The sequence below is a fragment of the Durio zibethinus genome, chromosome 17 (genome assembly GCF_047325235.1).
Source record: "Durio zibethinus cultivar Kanyao isolate XHJ-2024 chromosome 17, ASM4732523v1, whole genome shotgun sequence".
In the NCBI taxonomy this organism is placed as follows: domain Eukaryota; kingdom Viridiplantae; phylum Streptophyta; class Magnoliopsida; order Malvales; family Malvaceae; genus Durio; species Durio zibethinus.
The window spans coordinates 7597194-7621967 of NC_143178.1; the positions used below are offsets into that span (position 1 = coordinate 7597194).

Sequence of the window (24774 nt, forward strand, 5' to 3'; positions counted from 1 at the left end):
ATCTCAATATTTATTTAATTTAATTATATTTATAATATTATTTTATTTTTTATCATAATTTTATAAATATGGAACTCTTTAATCTCTCTTCATTGAAGGCTCGATAGTGACCATATCCTACCTTTTTCGTTATCCGTACGTTTGGCAAAGAGGAATTACATTTACATGCTTTATGCGCGTATTGACCAATTAGCAGTGGACTGGCCAGGGCAAGTCATGGGAAGTTTCTTTGATATATTAAGTTGCCTAAAATTCTACCCTTGAACAGTACTAGTCTTATAAATTGTAAAGCCCTAGACGCTCTAAATGTCTTTAACTAGAAGGTTGAACATTGTCCTAAGGTGAGTATAAAGTGCTTAATTTTGTTTTTGAGAGAAATAGTCACAATTTGTAGATTTTTCTAAGACAGAATGATTGATGTATGCATATATTCATGATTGTGTTATTGCATTTGAATTAACACGGTTTGAGGTTTGGGCTAATCAACAGTTCATTGAATATAGCAGATTTCAAGATAGACGAACCAAGGGCTCTTCTGTCTTGCTTGAAAACTTTCCATTATGTCTGATCATTTTTAGGTTTCTGTTTTATTTTGATCGCTTGACACATGAATTGGGAGCATATCTAACGCAAATGACCATGAAAGAAGCATTTTATATTGAAAAAAGCTGAACTATTCGTTTTTGTAGCTTTTTTCCCTCATTTTGTTTCATGTTTTCTTTGGGGTATGTTAAAAGCAGCTAGTTTCTGATTGTATAAACTGTATATATAGTAGTAATCTAAATAGCTAGAGTTCCAATAAACAAGATTTTTAGGTTTAAACTTCATGCATATGTGCTGGAATTTCTCCTGAATAAGATTCTGAAAGTTCGAAAATTTCTAGGTCGATCGCTAGAAGAGCATTTTTATTGAGCTAAGAAAAAAGTACATGGCTTCTCCAGCTAATATGGTTCTAGGCTCCATTGCCTTTGCAACCTTCTGGGTATTTGTAGTTTTTCCTTCAGTTCCATTTATGCCAATAGGGAGAACTGCGGGCTCCATACTAGGAGCCATGCTTATGGTTTTATTCAGAGTCATGACTCCAGATGAAGCTTATGCTGCAATTGATCTCCCAATCCTTGGTCTTCTATTTGGAACAATGGTTGTTAGTATATATCTTGAAAGTGCAGACATGTTCAAATATTTGGGGAAGTTGCTTTCATGGAAGAGTATGGGACCTAAGGACTTACTTTGTCGAATTTGCCTGATTTCTGCCATTTCAAGTGCTCTTTTCACCAATGATACCACTTGTATGATTTTGACAGAATTTGTGCTTAAAATTGCAAGGCAACATAATCTACCCCCTCTTCCATTCCTGCTTGCTCTTGCCACAAGTGCAAATATCGGGTCTGCAGCAACTCCAATTGGAAACCCCCAAAACCTGGTTATAGCAGTTACGAGCAAAATTTCCTTTGAGGAGTTTCTTATTGGAATTCTACCCGCAATGCTTGTGGGACTGGTTGTGAATGCTTTACTTCTTCTGTGCATGTATTGGAGGTTGTTATTTATTCAGAAAGATGAAGAAGATGCAATTGGAAAAGAAGTAGCAGATGAAAATGCAATTACTAATTTATTTTCACGAGCCACGATGTCACTGTCTTCATCATTAAACTCTCAGGATGAAAACACAGCTCATGTTCACACAATTAGAAACGGAGCGAGTTCTACTGAAAATGAAATGATCCAGATCGTATCTAACAATGCTCTCGAGTCAAGTTCATTAATGATAACCGTGACAAATGTTGATCCTTCAGAGAGGAGTGAGGAAGTTCCACTTCTATCAAACAAGCAATATAGAGTGGAGGCTGCATCGTCTGTGGAGTCATCAAAATCAGAAGGGAAGGAAAACTACACCAAAAGGTGGAAAAGGACGATGTGGAAACCATGTGTGTACCTTGTTACCTTCGGAATGATGATTTCTATGCTTATGGGTCTTAATATGTCCGGGACTGCAATCACCGCTGCAGTCGTTCTTATATTTCTTGATTTTAGGGATGCTCAGCCTTGCCTAAAAAAGGTAGTAAAATTATATATCTGCTACTAGAATATTGTTGTTACATCTTTTGCTTCTCTATCGTTTCTCTGACGTGGTTTCTTCTTAAATTTCCTTGACCAGGTATCATATCCGCTTTTAATATTCTTCTGCGGAATGTTTACAACAATGGATGGCTTTAACAGGACTGGAATCCCAAGCACTGTGTGGGACTTGGTGAAGCCATATGCAAAGATCAATAATGTTTTCGGGATAGCAGTTCTTGCCATCGTCATACTTGTCCTCTCAAATTTGGTTTCCAACGTACCAGCTGGTATGGTGATGTTTACAGAAAGATATATTCAGGCTGTAAAACGTAAAAACAAACATTGGGAGGTTTGCTCAGTCATGAATTAAACATGCTTATGTTTTCTTTTCTTTTCTTTTTCTCAAACAGTTCTTTTGCTTGGAGTACCCGTGGCAGCATCAGCAAATGCTATTTCTGCAACCCATGAGAAGAAGGCATGGCTTATTTTAGCTTGGGTCAGCACTGTAGCTGGGAACCTATCACTTCTTGGATCAGCTGCTAACTTGATCGTGTGTGAACAAGCTCGCCATGCTCCACTTGGCTGCAACTTATCTTTCTGGAAACACCTTCAATTTGGAATCCCTTCCACTCTTGTAGTTACAGCTATTGGTTTGGCATTTATGATAAGCTAAATTATTAAACATAATATATAATAGGGTCAATTACATAAATAGTTAAACACCATTTGAGTTTGCCTCTTGAAGTTTAAAAAGTGACATTTAATCACCCTAAAAGTAACATTTAATCACCCTAGAATATGTATATATGTCATTTTGTAATATTCTTTATATGCCGTCTATTATAAAATGACAAGAATACTCTTATCTTTGACGGAATCAATTGAATTATAAATTTTGGAAATGGTAACTACTTTATTAAGAGACGATGGATTGTTGAGAAGAAGATGAACTTTGAAAGAATTGGATTTTACTATGATCGCATGCATCTTAAACAATCGATTGAAGAACATTGACCTAGATGATGATTTTACCTTATTATTTCCTAATTTTGTCATCGACTCAGATTAGAAAAGCTCACAAATCAATAAAAAAAATTCAAATTTTTTTCTTTTTTTTCTTCTTTTTAAAAAAAAAATTCAAGATTTTGACAAATAGGTATGTGTTTTTGTTGGGATTCTTGTTGTTGTTAGATGATGATGATGATGATTATTGATCAAAAATATAGACCTAGATGTGATTTTGCCTTATTGTTTCTTGATTCCGCCATCAACTCATATCAAAAAAGCTTGCAAATCAACAAGAAAATTCAAATTTTTTTCTTTTTTTTCTTTCTTTTACAAAAAAAAAAATTCAAGATTTTGACAAATGAGTATGTGTTTTTGTTGGGGTTCTTGTTATTGTTAATGATGATGATGATTATTGATTAAAGAACATTACCCAAATGATGATTTTCTCTTATTATTTCTTGATTCGGCCATCAACCCATATCAGAAAAGCTCACAAATCAACAAGAATATTCAAAGTTTTTTCTTTTATTTCTTCTTTTACTAAAAAAAAAAAAAAAATTCAAGATTTTGACAAATAGGTTTATGTTTTTGTTGGAGTTGTTGTTGTTATTGTAGATGATGATGATTATTATTGCATTTTACTTTAAAAAAAGGGATAAAGGAAAGTCGTTTCGGTTGTTCTTTGCTCCAGATAAACCCCCTTTGTTGAAGATTATAAAGAAATATCTATGCTTCCACGCTATTTTTTTAAAGTTTGAATATGAGAAATAACAAACAAAAACAAAATTGGAGAAAGAGCTAGGATTTGTTTGATTTGTCATTAATAACGTTAATAAAAAGTAACAGAATGACATGGATATATATCTCAGGATAATTAAGTATCACTTTTTAAATCTTATGAGGTAAACTCAAATTATATTTAATCATAAAATATATTTATGTAATTTACCATATGTAATATTACACACAAAAACTTGCACAATATAAAATTTTTTAATTTTACATTTTTTAAAATATTGATTTTAATAAATTTAAGTTAAGAGAGATACAAATAAAAATAAAAAATAATTTAATTTAATTTTTTAAATTTATTACAATTAATGATTAAAAAATATAAAATTAAAATAGTTTTATAATGTGTAGATTGATCTTTTGTCTTGTACATATATAAATACATTGTCAACTAATATCGTACAATTAAAATTATTATTTTCTATTACATTGTACAATGTAGATTTTTCATAAGAAAACACAATTCATAAACTTAATTTACTTTAAACGAGCCATTATTTGATTTTAGAGAATTTTCACTGTTGAATTCTTGGTCCTACTTTTGGCCTTGAAAATCGATTTAATTGGCACTACTTGCACGTTGCATGGGCAATTTTCCTTATTCGATGGAGCATATGCATACGTTTTCCCACGTCATTGTTGCTTTCTTTCAGCAAGTTTTGTCATCGTTCACTTTGATATTAATGGTCCCAGACTCTTAGCTGAGAGACAAAACTCACATTCAATTTAATTTGTAGGTAAGATTTATAAAAAAAAATTTTAAAAAAAATTTAATAAAATTTTAATAAAAAATTAAATTTAATAAATTGATAGAATTTAATAAAAAAATTAATAATACATAAAAAAATTTTAAAAATATTATTTATAATTCAAATTCGATTTATATTTATGCAATTATAAATTAATTTTATTAATATTTTTATTGAAAATGTTTATTTAAGAATATATATCAAATTTTTTTTAATTTTTTCAAATTTTATATACTTAATTTTTGCAATAAAATTTTTTAATTTTTATTTTAATTTAATTATTTTTAATAAAAAAATTTATGAATTTAATGTAAAAACCTTTATCTAAGTGTTCCCCCTTGCCGAAAAGCCAATAATAATGGTGGTGATGCATGTGTCACGGGTCGAGACTTAAGCTTCGAACTCGTGCGACTTCGAGATCCTGACATGCACTCATCCGGTGTCCCAGATCAGCCTTCCTGTTACGGTTCACACCCTTGTGAGGTATTATCCACTCTGACTTCCCTGATCTCACGGTTTTGTCCTATAAAAGGTACCTCGAGAGAGGTAGGCAGGGTCGTCAGCCTCTGTAACGAGGGCATCACAAGGTTGGGTGGGAGAGAATGTCACGGACCTAAGGAAGAGTCCTGAATCTCACATCGAACATAATAGGAGGGTCACTAGGGTATAAAAGGGTTCACACTACCTCTGCCTTGCGAGGCCAATGGGACTAGAGTGGACAATACCTCACAAGGGTGTGAACCGTGACGGTTAGGTTGATTTGAGACATCGGATGAATGGATGCCTGGGTCCCGAAGCCACACGGGTTCAGAGCTTAAATCTCGATCGTGACAAGTGGTATCAGAGCTAGCCCTAAATCGTTTGATCCACGCCAAGCGATTCGATAGAGGTAGGCAAGGTGACCAGCCTCCATGACGAGGACGTCACAAGGTTGGGTGGGAGAAAATGTCATGGACCTAAAGAAGAGTCTTGAATCCCATATCGAACATAATAGGAGGGTCACTGTGGTATAAAAGGGTTCACACCATCTCTGTCTTGTGAGGTCAAGGGAGTCAGAGCGGACAATATCTCACAAAGGTGTGAACCGTGATGATTAGGCTGATCTGAGACCCCAGATGAGTGGATGTTCGGGTCCCGATGTCATGCGAATTAGAAGCTTAAATCTCAACTCGTAACACATGCATGCTTGAAAAGAGATGCATGTTGATGCGAACGACAAAATTTAAGACTATTTTATTATTATCTATACGTTTATTTTTTATTATTATTATTATTTTGAATGCATGCATCTAATTATTATATGTTTACGAGTAAAATATTAAAGAATTTTTTTATTTTATTATTTTATTTAAATGAATTTTTATATTTTATTTTTTTTAAATAAATCTTTATTTTTATTTATATTCAAGTATATCTTTATTTCTACATTCAAATAATAATAAATATATTAAAAATAATAAAAGATTGAAGAAAAAGCAATTCACTCACATAGTGTAGTTCTAATTTTAACATACGTAAATGCTTTATCACTTCTAACTATTATAGTTAAATTAAGGGTAAAACAACAAAAAGGTCTTGAAAAATTATCACTTTATTGTTATTACATTTAAATGAGTATTTAATCTTTAATTTACATCAAAATAAATTTTTTTAGTATTTAATTTATATCTAAATAAACTTTTAACATTTAATTTATATCTAAAAAATTATTTATATAAATTAATTTTTTATTTGAAATAAAAACTTATTTGCATATACAAATAATCTAATCTTAATAATGAAACTTAATTGTTGACTTGTACGATTAATCATAGCATGACATGCACATCAAACACCTTTACAAATATAATTAAGCAATATCTAATGATATCTTACCGAAGTTAAACAAAAGTAGTGATCTGGCTGTGTTCGACTAAGACAAAAAATAAATACAAAATACAAAAGATTATAAAATTGGCCGCTGTTTAGGTTTGGTCCTTAGTCCTTAGAGTTGTGAACTTGAGAATGTTAGAGTTGTCTCTGTCCTGTCCTTCGGTGTTTGTGAACTTAAATTATTGGCGTAACTAATCTGCGTAGAAGAAATTCCCTTCGACAAATGTCTGTCTTCCCTAGTCTCCAACTGTGACTGCTACAGCTGCACATTTCTTGCTACACTGGGTAGGTTGTAACTGGCAACTCGAAAACTGAGCCGATCCACCCAAAGTGCAAATCCGGATAGAGAATTTGGGCAACGGAGTCCGGTTTGAATTTAATCAACGTCTCTTGTCAATTGTGTTACGCAACGCAATTAGAGTTGACAGACCGGGTTCGGAGCGGGTTTTGCTCGCCCCGAACCTGATCCGATTTAATGTTTAAAAAATTCGAACTCGATCTTATTCGAAATTTTTTTTGTTTTTTCATATTCGAACTCGAATCCGACCCGACATTATATCAATCGTATCCGATTCGATTCGATCTGAAATTAATAAAATATTATTTTTTAAATATAAATATTTAAAAATATCATTATATAAATATATATAATTAAAAAATTAATTAAAAATTTTATTTTTATATATATATCGGGTCGGGTTTACCTAAAACCCGATCTCGATCCGACCCCGATTTTATCTTCATGCTACCCGATCCGATCTCTAATTTTTAAAAAAAAAAACCGATCTTAAAAAATCGGATCAAATCGAAACCCGTCGGATACGAATTTTTTTTCCTTCCCTAAACGCAATGAATAGATAAACCCCATTCTTTTGTACGACACTGGTGAATTCTTGTACATTAATTTCAACGTGATCAGTGCTATTACAAGGATGATTGAGACGGTAACTTTTCTTTAAAAAAATGAAGGAGAAAGAGAGAATCAGATATGAAAATTCCTGATTTACTTTTTTTTATTAATGAATGCGATTAATCGAGTTCGCTAAAAAAAATTTTATTGGAAAAATGTGATTTCACTTCTGCTAGATGCAATATATATTTGTACGTGTGTATATATACATATATATATATCACACACATTTATATGTGTGTAAATTTTAAAAGTGTTAAAAGTGATCAATTTATATATTTTTATAAATTTTAAAATTAATAAATTTATTTTTAAATATATAAATTTTTTAAATTAATTTAAAATTAATTTCAATAAATTAAAATAAAAAATAGAATTTATGTAAAATTAAACTACCTAAAATTTTAAGATTTTAATTTCAAAAGTGTTAAGAACGATAGATTAAAATACTCGCATTAAATTTTTATAAAATTTAATTTAAATAAAAAAATTTTATTATTATACTTTTTTTATAATTAAGCTAAAAAAATATTTAAAAAATTAACCAAAATACTCTTAATAAAATTTTAATTTTAAAAATGTTACAAGTGATTAATTAAAAACCATTAGTAATTTTACAAATTTCAATTTAAATGAATTTTTTTATTATTACACATTCTTTTTATAAGTAGACTCCTATTAAAGACACAAAATATGATTTTCATTTCAAATAAAAATACAAATAGATTGAGATCAAAACTTATTAATATGTATAAGAATAAGACAATTATATGGAGTTTGTTTCTTTATAGTTGTGAATACAATTGCACATGTAATTATATTGAGAAATAAATTAATTGAAGATAATCATAATTAATTTATTGAAGCATATTTATTTTCTTTTATTTTTGCCTTTTAAGTTTTTTAATTGATTTGCTAACAATATATGTATGTTAATGATTTTATTATTTGTATGTTATGAGTTGATCATTGATAACATAATTAAATTGTTTTAGTCTCTTGAAATAATTTTTTAATATATATCATTCTTATAGTTTGGCTTGACCTCTATAATTAATTTTTTTTTATACTTTTTTCTTTTAGAATTTTATAATTGTTATTTCAATGAATAAAAATTAATATAAAAACAAATGCAAATAACTTGCAGATCTTCCACCAACAATTAGTACTATGTAATTTATTGAACACCTTGTACACTTCAATTAGACTCTCCATCGTAGAATTAAATGATTTAGGAGGCAGTGAAACTATCAATAGCTTAGAACTAAATTGTCATAAGAATTAATATCTTGATTAATTTCTATCTCAAAAGGATTTAGTCTTTCTCAATTGTATTAAATTGCTTGATTTTTTAGGTCATTTTGGTGGTTGAATGACCTAACGTGAACTATTTTAAGTAGAGAATTATCAAATAAAATAAGATTAATTATTTTTGGTTAATTCTTTTAAAGTGTAACAAAATTCATTGAAACAATCTTTTAAACTAAAATTCCATTCGTTCAAGAAAATTTATGTTGTTAATATTGAAAATGAAATCATTATAAAATATATAGGTGATATATAAAAAGTTTGTTATTATAAGAATTGAAATTTTCTTAAGAAGAAAACATGGCAAGTTGGAAGGTTAAAATTTTATTTTATTTTATGTTATTTTAATTTTAAAAATAATGTCTTTTAATATTTTTTATATAATAAAAACTTATGTATAATAAAAATTTTCAAATAAAAAAAATTAAACTTTCAATTAGTAGAATGTACAATTATAAACATATGATAGAAACACTAATGGAAGATTATCATAAGAAAAAAAAAAACAGAAAATTCATTAGTTATACATATATCTATTTTTTTCATATGACAAATAATGTTAGTGCTATATAATGTTTTAATGAAAAATATATAAATGTATTGATTCTAAATTTCTTTAGCATTGTATATTCATTGTAAACACTTAATTTTGTTTGAAAATTTATTGGAATGAATTTCGGCCTTAATGCAAAAATTTGGATTTAGTTTATTTGGATTTTTATTTAATTTTTAATCTTAATTTTAATTTTGTTTAATTTTGTTTAATTTTGTGATTGGTCAAAGGAAAAGTAAAAAATGTCAAAAATAAAAAAAAAAAAATGTGAGAATTTGAAGATTTCAATTCAAAGAACCAAAGATTTGATATTGTGGTTTAATGGTTGAAGATCTCAATTATGAGAATCTAAGATCCGATTTTGTGGTTTAATGGTTGAATCAATTATGGAAATACTTTGATCTCAATCTTCATGAGAAAGGAAAAATTACAAAAGATCCTGTTAATATTAAAATTTGTCAAAATTGAAATGGGATTGATTCCTATAAAAGAGTTAATTGGCAAAATAAAGAGAGGGGAAATTATTCACAGAAAATCCCAACTGCCCACAAGCCAGCCGAGCCTTCACTAAGCCCTATGGTTGAACCTAATACCATCTCCTCTATCCCCACAATCCAGTCCCGAAACCACCATCACCTGCCTCATTATGTCTAAACTTGAAATTTCCCGCTCATCAGCCCAAAACCAAGCTGACAAACAACACAGATCAGCAAGAAAGCCAAAACCTGGAAAACACACTTCATTCCCAGTAAATCTGAAACCAACCAATAGAAGCAGAACAAGACGAGCAAAAATCAAGTTTGCAAATCAGGCATCAACCAATGAGCAAGAAACAAAAATCAACCAAAGACAGAATTTGCATTCAAAGCCTAAATATCCAGTCAATAAGCCGTAAACCTGACAACCCAAAAAAATCGATTTTAACAGCAAAACCAAATCCATCCAAAGACCTTTGATTGATGACCTCAATCTACAATACACAATCATCAGAAAATAGCTACAATCAAACGCAAACAGCAAAAAGGAAAAAGGAAAAAGAAATTTTTGGGTAGGGAATTCTTCTTTGAAGTCTCGACTTGGGTTTTACTTTTTTGGATATTGTTGGAAGAAAGGAAGAAGGCTGTCTGGGTTAGTGAAGGCAGGCGGCTAATTTAGGCAATTGCAGAAGGTTTCTTGAAAATCTGCCAAAAGGAAAAGGCAGCAGTCTTCAATCAGATTCTGGTTTTGTTCTCAGTGTTTTAGAGAAAAAAAAAAAAAGAAATAAGCAGAAGGAAGAGACCGGTGCTGCTAGTAAGTAGCCGAGGCATTGGTCTATGACTTTTTTGAGTTTCTGGGATCTGGGTTCAGTATCCGGTCGGTCTCAGCTTTGATTGTGTTGTTCATCTAGTAAGGAGAAGAAGAAAAGCTAAAGAGGAAAGAAGAAGAGTGGAGTTTTGATGCTGGCAGTGAGGCAGAAAGGCGGCGAAATCGATGGCGGAATGGTGGTGTTTTTTAATTGGTTTCTGGGTTCCATTAGGGAAAGAAAGGAGAAAACCAAGGGAGGTAACATAAAAGGACTAAGCTAATTTTGGAAAACGAAAAACGGTGCCGTTTTCTGGGGGCTAAAAGAACCCAGCTCATTCGGCCCGTGCTTGGAGACCCACTTTGGGTCTGGCTCAATCTACACCTTTTTCCAGCCTGCGCAATGGAAAGTCAAGCCCAATCATAAGCCTAGGTCATCCAATCCCCTCATGTCTAGGTTGATCAAATTAAATTTAGGCCATTCAAGTTCAATCTGTTGGCCTTCAATTTGGATTGGATCCAAGAATTGGTATAAGATTTTTATTTTTTCTGTTTTTATATATCTTATGTTATTATGTATTATTTATTTGATGTTTTAAAATATATAAAAAAATAATAATAATAATAATTTTTTTTTGAAAATTAATTCATGATGTCCTACTAAATTATTGAAGGATTTTTATGGATTTTTAAAAAATATTTTGATTATGAATCTTATCAAATTATTAGGGGATTTAAATTTCAAATTAAATATTACGAAACTATTTGAGTAATTTTGAGATTAATTTTTAATTTTTAAATTATTTGATAAATTATAAAATTGTATAAAGGCTTCGATAATCTAAAATCAAACTGGTATCATCTTTTTTTATGGGCACTGTGAATATTTTTATTATGAATCTTATCAAATTATTAGGGGATTTAAATTTCAAATTAAATATTACGAAACTATTTGAGTAATTTTGAGATTAATTTTTAATTTTTAAATTATTTGATAAATTATAAAATTGTATAAAAGCTTCGATAATCTAAAATCAAACTGGTATCATCTTTTTTTATGGGCACTGTGAGGATATTATAACATTCCTCATGCATAATCATAGTCCCAACTTAAATATGATTTCATAGACTAAAATTTATCATTTAAAGATACTTAAGTCAAACTTAGAACTCTTTTTTAAAATGAAACAAGTTTAGTCATGTAACCAATCACATCTAAACAAAAGAAATTTATGGTGACTCTTAAAATCTATATCTAGTGATAGATTCACAGATCTTTACGTTATGACACCCTTTCATTTTCTTCATTATATTAGTTGAAGATTATTAATTGTTGTATCAAAATTTTTAAGATTACCATATTAGATAATATTAGTTCAAAAGGATTGAAATTCATTAAATTAATTAACACTACTATATTTAATATAAAAATATTATTATAGATTATAGTTTAACTAAATTTAAAAGTGATTTAAGGGTATGTATTAGCAAAATTCATTTGATAAATCTTTATTTAATTGTATATTTAGCATTTCAATCATTTTGAATTTTGAATTCTCTTAATTTTGAGTAGAGTTTTAAACTTAAGATCAATGATCAATTAGATTAAGTCATGATTTATTATCTATTTTTATTGGTAGTATACTCAATTATTCACTTATGCACTTGGCAAATTTGACTCAATAATTTGTGTATACTTATCTTTGTTTGAAAAACTAGATTCAAATCATCTTAAATCTAAATAAAAAATAATAATATACTTAATTACTTATAATTGCAATTTTACTTTAGAAATATTCTTAAAAATTAATTAATTAATTCAACCACAAAGGCAATAAACATAAGACATTTGAGATGAAATAAAAAAACTTAGATAAAGAACTTTTAAATTGTTATTGAAGATGAATAAGAAATTTTGAATTCTAATTCAGTTACTCTTTCAATTCGAATTTTAGTTATATTCAATTATTTTAGGTTTTAAATAACTATTATGTTGTTAATTTTTTAAAATCAATTGAAATTGAGTCAAGTTAGTTCATTCTTATAATTAAAAGCATTATATTAACTTCAATTAACTTTAATTTAAATTTAAAATGAGTAAAAATTTTATTTATATTCAATTTAAGTTTTGAATTGTTTCAAGTTTAAGTTGATTAATCCATATTATTTTTAATTATTCTTGTATGACATGTTAATAAATTTTAAAATAAAATGAGGATATGACACAATGAAAATTTAAAATACAAAAGTTATGAGAATACTAATGACAATTTTAGAAGAAAAACCCCTATACCTAAGTCTTGTAAAGATTAAATGATATATCTTCTTTTAAGAATTTTGAAATTTGTATTACAAAAATATTAATTTAGATAAATTAGTTTATAATCATTCACTTGCTTATGAAATTATTGTTATATGGATTGAAAGAAACCACCGAAATATTTTATTTGAAAGAAATATTATAGTTTATACTTATTTAAGAAGATAATATAAAATTAAATATTATTTGAGTTGTTATGACCCTTAAAGTATTATTTACCTTTTCCAAATGAAGAAGTTGGTAGATATCAAAATATCAAGAAAGTAATTTTGAATATGGTAATAAAAGAGAAGCAACAATTAGAAATATATTATTTTTTCATTTAATTGAAGAAATTTTTTAAGAAAAACGCAAAAGTAATTATTATAAACTTAATACATGAAAGCAATTATTGTAAACTTAATATGTTTTAAATTTTGTATCTATTTTTTTTTTTTGTAAATTTTATTTAATAAATTTTTTCTCATTACTTTCATCATATATAACAAAAATTTTTTCCAAAAATTATATACTTAAAGATAGAAATATAAAGCAAAGGTTATTACTTTCATTGTTGATAGAATACTTTAAATTTCAATATTTTATATGCAATTGTATTTCAGTAACAGGAATAAAAATACATAAATACACTAGCCACTTAATCAAATCATCAATAAAACTTATTTTAATATGTACCATTTTATCGTGAATTAAAAAATTTAAAGAATATCTTAAAAATATTGACTTAAAATATATTGTATATATTTATTTAATTTAGTGTTGATACTTGCATTAGTATAAAAAGCTATGATTTAAATTTATTATTACATGTTAAACTATAGACAGCAAGTTAAGAACATTTATTCATTGCTTTTCAAGTCGTTTATACTTGAATTTTTTTTCTTTCTTTCTCTCTCTTACAAATTATATCATGTAACATACATTGTAGTTGCTTTCTTTTTGAATACATGCTAATCAGTAACAAAATATTAGTAAATAATTGGTAACTTAGTAATTAATTATCAAAAACTTAAAAGTAATCACTATAATTTAGTAGTAATTATTAATAACTTAATAGTAAATTATATGTAACTTAGTAGTAAATTAGTAATAATTTAATAGTAAATGAATTGTAATTTAATAGTCAATAATTGATAACTTAATAGCAAATCAATAAAAACATAATAACATATACATAAAAACTGAGTAGTAAATTATTTATAATATAGTTATAAATGCATAACAATATAATAATAAATCAAAGATATCTTAATAAAAATAAGTAATAACTTAGTAGTTAATCATTGATAGCTTAGTAATAAATTAATGATAACTTAATAGTAAATTGTGATAATTTAATAATAAATCAGTTTCAAATAAATAGTAATTAATTGTTAAGAGTTAATCATAAATAATTTAATAGTAAATCAATGATAACTTAGTAATAAATAATTGATAATTTAGTATCTACTCATTAGAAACATAAAAGTAAATCAATATAACTTAATAATAAATCATCGATAACTTAATAATTAATCAACAATAACTTAATAATAAATTAAGAATAATTTAATATAAATTAGTGATAAATAACTTGGTAATGAATTATGGATAATTTAGTAGTAAATCATTAGAAATTTTATAGTAAATAATCAAAAATTAAGTAGTAAATCAATGATAACAGAGTAAGAAAAATATAATAATATAATAGTAAACATTGATAATTTAGTAGTAAATTATTAATAACTTAGTAGTAAATCAATAATAACTTAGTTATAAATTGATAATAATTTAGTAGTAAATTAGTTACCATTGGTAATTTTGTAGTAAATTATCGATAAATTACTAATAAATTAGTTATAATTTTATAATAAATTATTAATAACTTAACAGTAAATTATTAATAATTTAATTGTAAATCATTCATAATTTAATGATAACTCATTTTAATGATAAATAATTCATAAATTATTAGTAAATCATATATAATTTAGTAATAAATCATTGATAATTTAGTAATAAATCACTAACAATACAGTAATAAATCGATAATAATTTAATTATCCATTATTAATGTATATATATATATATATTTTGTATTTGAAGTTGCTATGGATAAACCCTGACTATTAACAAAAATGAAGTCAGAATTTTAATCATGGGGGGCTAGGATAAAATTTTCATGAAGCTATTAAAAAAATTTAGTAAAAAAAATCTAACTTTAAATGAAGTATAAACAAACAATTATCTCATATATTGTTAGTTGAAATTTTAAACACCACATTTCATAGTTGTAAATGCACAACATATTAGTAAATCAAAGATAGTTTAACAAAAAAGAAAGTGATAACTTAGTAGTTAATTATTGATAACAATAGTATTAAATCAACTTAATAATAAATTAATAATAACTTAACAGTAAATAAAATTTAGTTTAATAGTAATTAATCAATAAATTTAGTAGAAAATCATAAATAACTTAATAATAAATCAATGGTAATTTAGTAATTAATCATCAAACTTAAAAGTAAATTAATATAAATTAATAGTAACTCATCAATAACTTAATAGCAAATTATGAATAATTTAATATAATTCAGTGATAATTTGATAATGAATCATAGATAATTTAGTAATACATTTTTTATAACTTTATAGTAAATAATTAAAAAATTAAGTACTAAATCAATGATAATATAATAGTAAATATATAATAGCATAATAATAAATCATTGATAATTTAGTAGTAAATTATTAATAACTTAGTAGTAAATAACTAAAATTATACTAGTAAATCACTAATAAAATTATTTAGTTGTAAATAAGTGATAACTTGGTTGTAAATCAATGATAATTTAATAGTAGATTAGTTAATCATTAATAACTTTAATAGTAAATCATTGATAAATTAATAATAAATGAATTATAGTTTATAATAAATCATAAATAATTTAATAGTAAATCATTTATAAATCAATAGTAAATCAATGATAATTTAGGAGTAAATCATTGATATCATAATAGTAAATAACTAATAATATAGTAGTAAATTAATAATAACTTAATTATCAATCATTAAAAACTTTTTTATACTTGAAGTTTAAGAGATTAAATTTTAGTTATTAGCAAAAACAAAACTAGAAATTTTATCTTGAAATGCTAAGATAAACCTATCATAAACTTATTCAATAATAAAATTTTGTAAATATATTCTAAATTTGAATGAAATAATAATGTTATTTTATAAAAAAAATTATCTTACATTAAAATAGAACTTGTATTTTGTTGCAGAAATTCATTGTTACATATATGATAACACAAATTTTATTGATAATTACCAAAATTATATGAAAGGTTGTGAAAATTACATCAAAAGGTTACTAAAATTTTATTAAAAATTATTAAAATTATATCAATGGCTATAAAAATTATATTATAATTAGTTACCAAACTAACATAAAAGGTTATCAAAATTGTATCGAAAGTTATTAAAATTTTATTAAAAGTTATCAAACTTTTAACAAAGGTTATTAAAATATATAAAAGGTTATCAAAATAAAAATTTATCAAAATTTATTAAATTTTATCTGTATTATACTAAAATCAAAATTAAATTATCAGTATTTATCATTATTATCATTGTATTCATTGAATTAAATTTTTAGAGATAAAAATTATACATGCATCACACGTTGAAAACTATTATATATAAAGATTTGATAGATAAATTAAAGCTTATATTTTTATAAAATTTAATATTAAAATTATATGAAAAATATATAAAATTTAAAATTTTTAATAAATAATATATATGAATTTGATAAAAATTAAAATATATCTTATATTTATCTGTCAATAATATATCAATTTTTTATATTTTACGCATGTTGAAGAGACGCAAACAGGATTCAAATATTCCAATTGTCAGCTCTATAATCTACTTAGTCTTTGTTTGAGTCCAAGATAGTTGAACTTTTAAGTGTTGGTGCTACTGGCTACTGCTGCTTATCTCGATTCTTTTCATGCTGTTGCTCGTCTCGGTTGCCCTTAATATTGTGGCCATGGAAGTCATACAGGATTTCTCACAGTTTTGTAAGAAGCTCCAGCTCATAAACAGAACTTACGACCCATATTTCTCCTCGATTAAACTGGAGAACTTTTGAGTCCAACCCATCTAATCCAAAGCCAGGTTTGATGAAAAGTGTTCACTTCACATGCAAAGATGCCCCTAGCTACTTACCTTTTCGTTTCGATGAGTCTAAACTTGGTTGTTTTCTTCATTACTTTGTGTCTTTGCATCTGGATGTTTTAAATTCACTACAGGTTTTACTGAATTTTCAGGGTTCTTTCGACATTTGTCTTGAATTAATTATGACTGTCCGGAGGTCAAAAATCTTCACTTCGAAAACAATGTTCTGTTGGATTTTATTCATAGGCTGCTCTGTCCAGTTCTTTTGGGCAGAAAACTGATGGGATGAACTGGAGTGCTTGTACTGAATAAGAATTTGAAGGTTTGGAATTCTTGCAAGAATAATGCCTATCATTTATCAGAAACAATGGCCGTGGCTTCTTTTGTTAAAGTGGTTCTATGCTCAATTGCCTTTGCAATCTTCTGGGTATTGCCAGTTTTCCATGCTGTCCCCTTTCTACCAGCTGGGTGGACAGCAGGGTCCTTACTCGGGTCCATGCTTATGGTTTTGTTCAGAGTTATAACCCTAGATCAAATATACGCTGCAATTGATCTCCCAATCCTCGGTCTTTTATTTGGTACTATGGTTGTCAGTGTCTATCTTGAAAGAGCTGATGGGTTCAAATATTTAGGTAAGTTACTTTCATGGAAAAGTAAAGGAGCTAAGGACTTATTTTGAAGAATCTGCCTGATTTCCGCCATTTCAAGTGCTCTATTCACCAATGATACCTCTTGTGCGATCTTGACTGAATGTGTTATAAATTGCTGTTAGTAGATTTAAGAAAACAGAAATAGTAAGAAAGAAGGAAATATAGTTTTGAGGCGTGAATAACACTGTCTTAAAGATAATTATACCTATAGGATACAACAAAATCTTAAAACTCTCTAAATTAAAAATAATAAAATTGATCAGGCAAAAAGATCTATTTATAATAAATGAATAGTCATTAATCAAATCAATTCAAAAAGTCATGATATTTTATATAGTCATATTTTATTGTTTAAATAAAGTGCATAGTCATATTTTATTGTTTAAATAAACTTTATTTAAACAATCATGTCTTTTACTGTTCAAGCATATTTATTCGGAATCAATAATATTCCGAAATAAATAATAATAATAATAATAATAATAATAATAATAAAGATTTAAAAATTAAATTTATTGTCAAACAAGCCTAAGTGCTCCAAGTGCCCAAGTACCCATCTTTGACTTTTAAAATTGTCCAACCCACTAGGAAAACTTCTAGCAAGCCCAAATGACTTGGCCCACTTCAACACTTAGCTCAATTACTTAAATAATATAAGTAATTTCTTTTAAACCATTTATAAGTGATCTTTCTACTCAATGTGAGATATACCACATTCAAAACTACTAATAATTCCCCACTAGTTTGGAATGTTGGTGTTTAATCTTTAACCTTTCATACAAATAAATATTATAAATACAAGAAGGTATCTATCGATTTAAACCTTTAATTAGCATATATAACTTAGAATTCTAACAAAGTTGATGGTGTCCACAGATTAAACCTCAACTCCTAATGTTAAAATTGAAGATATAATACACATAATATTTATTTAATATTCTGTCAGAGGTTTATAATTGCTTTAGCACTATTATGGCCATGTGCTTATCCTTATTCATAAACATTTACAAGAAAGTTTTCAATTTTCTTGTTGAAACGGCACCACTTATATGTTTATATAGGTGGAGTTTCTTATTCATGTCTCCATTGCTAGAGACATTTAATTATTAACTCCATTAAGAGTTCAATCTCATCCTCCATTTATGCAATAGCTTACACTAGTATTTCAAATATATATAATGGGTTGACTAGTTTTTACAGACACATAATAATAATTTGTTATTACCTATTAAACTTTGCAATTAGAGGTTACTAATTCAAAGTTAGGTTCTCATTATTGGTGTTTAAAAAGAATTTTAAACCCATTCCACTTGTGGTGCTTCTTACCAAATTTTTAGGTAGCATCTTGGTAAGAGGATCTGCTAAGTTTTTAGCAGATTTAACATATATGATGCTAATTACCCCATTTTTTTTTATCAATTTTTTGATATAATCATGTCTTAGACTAATATGTCTAGATTTTCCATTATAAATTTCACTATAAGCTCTAGACATAATACCTTCACTATTACAGTACAAGGAAATGGATGTCATTGGTTGTGGCCACAACTCTATATCCATTAATAAATTTCTTAGTCATTCAGCTTATTTGCCTGCTACAGCTAAAGCTATAAATTCATATTCCATAGTTGAATGTGAAATGCAAGTTTGTTTATTGGATGCATAATTAATTGCACCACCTCCAAGGGTAAACATGCATCCTGAAGTGGATTTATTGTCACTTATACTAGTGATCCAACTTGCATCTGAATATCCTTCCAAAACAGTCGGATCTCTGGAATAAAATAAGCCACAATCTTTAGTTCTTTTAAGATAACCTAGAACTCTTCCTATGGCTTTCCAATGACTTATACTAAACTTTCTTGTATATCTCGATAACTTGCAAATAGCAAAAGCTATATCTGGCCTAGTACAATGTGTAGCATACATGATACTTCCAATAGCACTAGCATATTCAAGTTGTACAATTACATTATCTTGATTTTCTGTTAATTTTATACTCGTATCATATAGGGTATTGGTTTCTTTTATATTGAGATATTTAAACTTATTAAGCAGTTTCTCAATATAATAACTTTGATTAACAATGAAACCCTTATTATATCTCTTAACTTTAATTCCTAAAATAGTATCAACTTCATTTAAATCTTTCATTTTGAAATTAGAAATCAAATACCTTTTGGTTTCATTCATGCCAATCATATTAGTACCAAAAATTAGCATATCATCCACATAGAGATATATTATAACTCCATATTCTTTAGTAAATTTTGAGTAAATGCACTTATCTGCTCCATTATGTTTAAAACCATTGGCTACTATAATTGAATCAAACTTTTCATGCCATTGTTGAAGAGCTTGCTTTAGCCAATAAAGTGACTTAATTAATTTACAAACTTTATTCTCATTACCTGGAAGAATAAAACCTTCTGGTTGTTTCATGTATATTTCTTCCTTTAAGTCATCATTTAAAAAAGCTATTTTAACATCCATTTGATACACATGCAGTTTATGAATGGAAACCAAAGCTATAAGAACTCTAATGGATGTTATTTTTGCTATTGGAGTATATGTATCAAAATAATCTATGCCTTCCTTTTGTTTAAAATCTTTTACAACTAATCTTGCTTTAAAAGTTTGTATAGAATCATTTGTATTATATTTCTTTCTAAACACCCATTTACATCCTATAGGTTTAGAACCTGGAAGTAAATCTACCAAGACTCATGTATTATTGGACATGATTAAGTCCATTTCATCATTAATAGCTTCTTTTCAAAAAGCAACATCTCTTGAAGTCATAGCTTCATTAAATGTTTTAGGGTCTTCATCTACATTTAGTAAAATTGATGTTTTCTTAAACACTTTGGTTCTATTTCCTTCTACTAGGAATACTATAGAATCTGGAGAAACAAAATCAGAAAGCAAAAGATTATCTTTTCTAACTCTTTTGCTCCTTCTAATTTCAACAGAATCATTACTTTCTTTTCTTTTATTTCCATTCGTAAGAATCATTTCAATTTGTTTCTCCATATCAATTTTGGTATCACATATAAACTTATTTTCAAAAAATTCTACATGAATAGATTCAACAATAACATTAGTATTTAAATCAAGAAGTCTATATGCTTTTGAATTCTGTGCATACCAACAAAAATACTTTTAATACCTCTAGGTCCTAATTTTGATTTATGAGGATGAGGTATTTTATAAAAGGCAATGCACCCCCACACTTTAAAATAATCCAAATTTGGTTTTCTGTCATGATTTCAAAGTTCATATGGTGTCTTTAAGAATTTTTTTGAAATAATTCTATTATGTATGTGGCATGCTGTTAAAAGTGTCTCTCCCCAAAGATTCAGAGGTAATTTAGCATTTAACAACATATTATTTACCATATCAACCAAGGTTCTATTTTTTCTTTCGGCTAAACCATTTTGTTGGGGTGCATAAGGGGTTGTCCTTTGATAAATAATTTCATTATCTTCACAAAAAAGAGAAAATGAATTTGGAAAATATTCGCCACCCCTATGTGTTTGAAGAATTTTGATTTTCTTCTCTTTTTGATTTTTAACAACTGATTTATATTCTTTGAATTTATCAAAGGCTTCATCTTTTGTTTTCATTAGATACACAAAAGTATAACGAGAATCATCATCTATAAATGTTATAAAATACATTTTTCCTCCCTTTGTTAATAAACCATTTAGCTCACAAATATCAAAATGTATAAGTTCTAATAATTCTGTATTTCTTTCAGCTTTAGAAAAAGGTTTCTTAGTCATTTTTGATTTGACACAGATTTCACATTTAATGTCATGATTTTTCTGGTATGTTATATAACCATGCTTAGTCATATGATTCATATAATGATAATTTAAATGTCCTAATCTAACATGTCATAAAGAAGAAGAATGCTCAACAATATAAGCAGAAACATTATTTATTTCATCAATGCTTAGTTTAAACATACCATCATTGGAATATCTTTTTCCAATGAATACACCATTTTTGGAGACTATAACTTTATCCGACTCTAGTACAATCTTAAAGCCTTTTTTACATAATAGATTTGCAGATACAAGATTCTTTCTAATCTCAAGAACATGAAAAACATTAATTAGAGTTAGTTTTTGCCTTGAGGTGAATTTCAATTCAACCGTTCCTTTTCCAATCACTTTGGCAGGAACATGATTTCCCATAAGGATGTTTTATGGTTTCTTGCATTCTTCATAAGTCTTGAACTGCTTTTTGTTGTTGCAAACATGAATTGTTGCACCAGAATCTAGCCACCAATCAGATGACTTATTTGTAGTAACCATACGAACTTCGGTGATCATTCTAATTTGCATGTCAGTTACCATTGCAACAAGTTCATTAATTTTTTACTTGACCAAATTTGCCTTGCTTTCAAAACTAGAACCAATCTTAATTCTAGTGTTTTTAAATCTACAATCTTTAATCAAATGTCCTTTCTTTCCACAATGGAAATAAATTTTGTTCTTGTTAAATTTGGACTTCTTAAATCCATTTTTCTTGACTTTAAAATTGTTTTGAAATTTACCAAAAGACTTGTGAGTTTTTCCAAAATTTTGTCCACTCACGTAATTCACATTGAAACCTCCAAAGAAAAGTGCATCTCTTGCACGATTTTTTGCTTCAATCTGTATGTGAGTTTGAAATTCTTCAATAGTGAAAGTATCTGTTGAGTGCAGAACTTTCTTCCTATATCCATTCCATGAAAGAGGATGTTTTGACAAAATAGCTCCAACTTGAAGTGAATCAGGAACCTTAATTTCCAGCTCACTTAACTTAGAGACCAGAATTTGCAACTTGTGCACTTGGTCCATGATTGGTTTATCATCAATTATTGAAAATTCAAAGTATTTCAAAGCCAAAAACTTATCCGTACCTTTCTTTTCGTTCATGTATTTGTGCTCAAGAGCAGTCCATATCTCTTTTGGTGTTTTCACATTTCTGTATAGGTCATATAGACGGTCAGATAATGAATTCAGAATATAACCATGACAAACTAGTTCATCTTCTTCACGTTTGCTTCTTGTTGCCTTAATAGTATCAGAATCTTCAAGAGTTGGTTTTAGAATTGGTTCCAAATTTGGATCAAGTACATAAAACATCTTCAATGCTGTCACTAGAAAAACCATTTTGTCCTTCCACCTAGTGTAGTTTGATCCATTAAAAGGATCAAATCTGATTACATCTTGATTTTGAAAATGAACCTTCATGCTTGATTCCAAATCCATAGCAGTAGTAGGGACAATAACAGATGTAGTATCCATAATTGCTTTTAAATTGTTAGTAGATTGAAGAAAAACAAAAATAGTAAGAAAGAAAGAAATATGGCTTTGGACGTGAATAACACTGTCTTAAAGATAATTATGCCTATAGGATACAACAAAGCCTTAAAACTCTTTAAATCAAAAGTAGTGAAATTGGTCAGGCAGAAATATCTATTTATAATAAATAAACAGTCATTAACCAAACCAATTCAAAAAGTCATGACATTTTTTATTGTCATATTTTATTGTTTAAATAAACTTTATTTAAACAATAATGTATTTTACTGTTTAAGCATATTTATTCGGAATCAATAATATTTCGAAATAAATAAATAATAATAATAATAATAAAGATTTAAAAATTAAATCTATTTGTCAAACAAACCCAAGTGCCCAAGTACCAATCTTTGACTTTTAAAATTGTCCAACTCAGTAGAAAAATTCCTAATAAGCCTATATGACTTAGCCCACTTCAACACTTAGCTCAATTATTTAAATAATATAAGTAATTTCTTTTAAACCATTTATAAGTGATCTTTCTACTCAATGTGGAATCCACCACATTTTAAACTACCAACAATTGCAAGGCAACATAATCTACCCCCTCAGCCATTCCTGCTTGCACTTGCCTCAAGTGCAAGTATAGGGTCTGCAGTAACTCCAATTGGAAATCCTCAAAACCTAGTTATAGCAGTTCAGATTAAAATTTCTTGTGGGGATTTTCTTACTGGAATTCTACCTTCGATTGCTTTACTTCTTCTATGCATGTATTGGAGGTTATTATCGGTTCAGAAGGAAGAAGAAGATGCAACTGGAGAAGTTGTAGCTGAAGAGGATATGATTTCTCATAGGTTTTCACCAGCTAAAACGTCACATTTTTCATCTTTGAACTCTCAAGAATGGAACTCAAGATTGGAATCTATGAATGTCCAAAGCTCTCCCAACGTGAATGGAAGCGCAGCTCATCTTGACACCCTTAGAAACCGAGTAAATTCAGCTGATCGGAGTGAAATGCAGGGGGCAAAGGGTACCTATTGCTTCAATTGATTCTGCAAGGAATTCAAATGCATCGAAGTAGGCAACAACGGAAGGATACTCCCATAAAAATGTGGAACCTGTTGCTTCAAAGATGATTGCATTAACTGGTAGCTTCAAAGATGCATTTTCTGTGCAGCCTTCAGAAGAAAAGGAAAATCTATTGACAACTTGGAAAAGGAGGTTTCGGAAATTCCGTGTTTACTTTGTTACCATAGGAATGCTGATTTCTCTGCTTACGGGTCTCAACATGTCCTGGACTGCAACTGCCTCAGCACTTGCTTTTATGGTTAACCTTCATTTTAAGGATGCTCGACCTTGCCTAGAAAGGTTTTTAAAAAATTAAAATCAGATTGGAAAGCTAAAAAATATCATCTATATATAAAAGCATTAGTTTCATAAGATTAATTAATTAATTAAGCTCAATTATTCTCTGACGAGGTGTCCTACTTGCTTTTAATTTTCTTCTGTGGAATGTTTGTCAATGTCGAAGGCTTCAATAAAACTGGAATACGAAGCACTTTTTGGGACTTGATGGAACCCTATGCAAAGATCAATCATGCTTCGGAGATAGCTAGCAATTCTAGCCGTTGTCATACTTGTTATGTAGAATTGGGCTTTCCAACTGCTAATTGTTGATTTTTGTCCTTTGAATATGTTTGACGTATAATTTAGCAATTTAAAGTAGAAATCTTTGTTTCTTCATTTGTTTTCTCCCGAAATTGAAGTTGATTTTGCAAACAGCCATGTAATTTGTTGGTACAATACTG

At 27.8% G+C, this 24774-nt stretch overlaps 1 protein-coding gene and 1 pseudogene across 1 annotated transcript; both read left to right on the top strand.

The window, feature by feature from the left end:
- The first annotated feature begins 275 nt into the window (after window positions 1-275).
- LOC111288013 (silicon efflux transporter LSI2-like) lies at window positions 276-2960 on the top strand. Its single transcript, XM_089746385.1, has 4 exons — window positions 276-341; window positions 884-2056; window positions 2156-2345; window positions 2469-2960. The coding sequence occupies exons 2-4, from the start codon at window positions 929-931 to the stop codon at window positions 2729-2731; spliced, it is 1581 nt and encodes a 526-aa protein (XP_089602511.1). The 5' UTR covers window positions 276-341; window positions 884-928; the 3' UTR covers window positions 2732-2960.
- A 14426-nt stretch (window positions 2961-17386) lies between these two features.
- On the top strand, window positions 17387-24710 carry LOC111288019 (silicon efflux transporter LSI3-like; annotated as a pseudogene).
- Window positions 24711-24774: the final 64 nt, after the last annotated feature.

What these genes read in the sequence shown, in the direction of transcription:
- LOC111288013 (XM_089746385.1), top strand. Translation starts at nt 929, where the DNA reads ATGGCTTCTCCAGCTAATATGGTTCTAGGCTCCATTGCCTTTGCAACC. An exon ending in CTCAGCCTTGCCTAAAAAAG is followed by an intron (nt 2,057 to 2,155) that starts GTAGTAAAATTA and finishes TTCCTTGACCAG; the next exon opens with GTATCATATCCGCTTTTAAT. An exon ending in GGTTTCCAACGTACCAGCTG is followed by an intron (nt 2,346 to 2,468) that starts GTATGGTGATGT and finishes TTTCTCAAACAG; the next exon opens with TTCTTTTGCTTGGAGTACCC.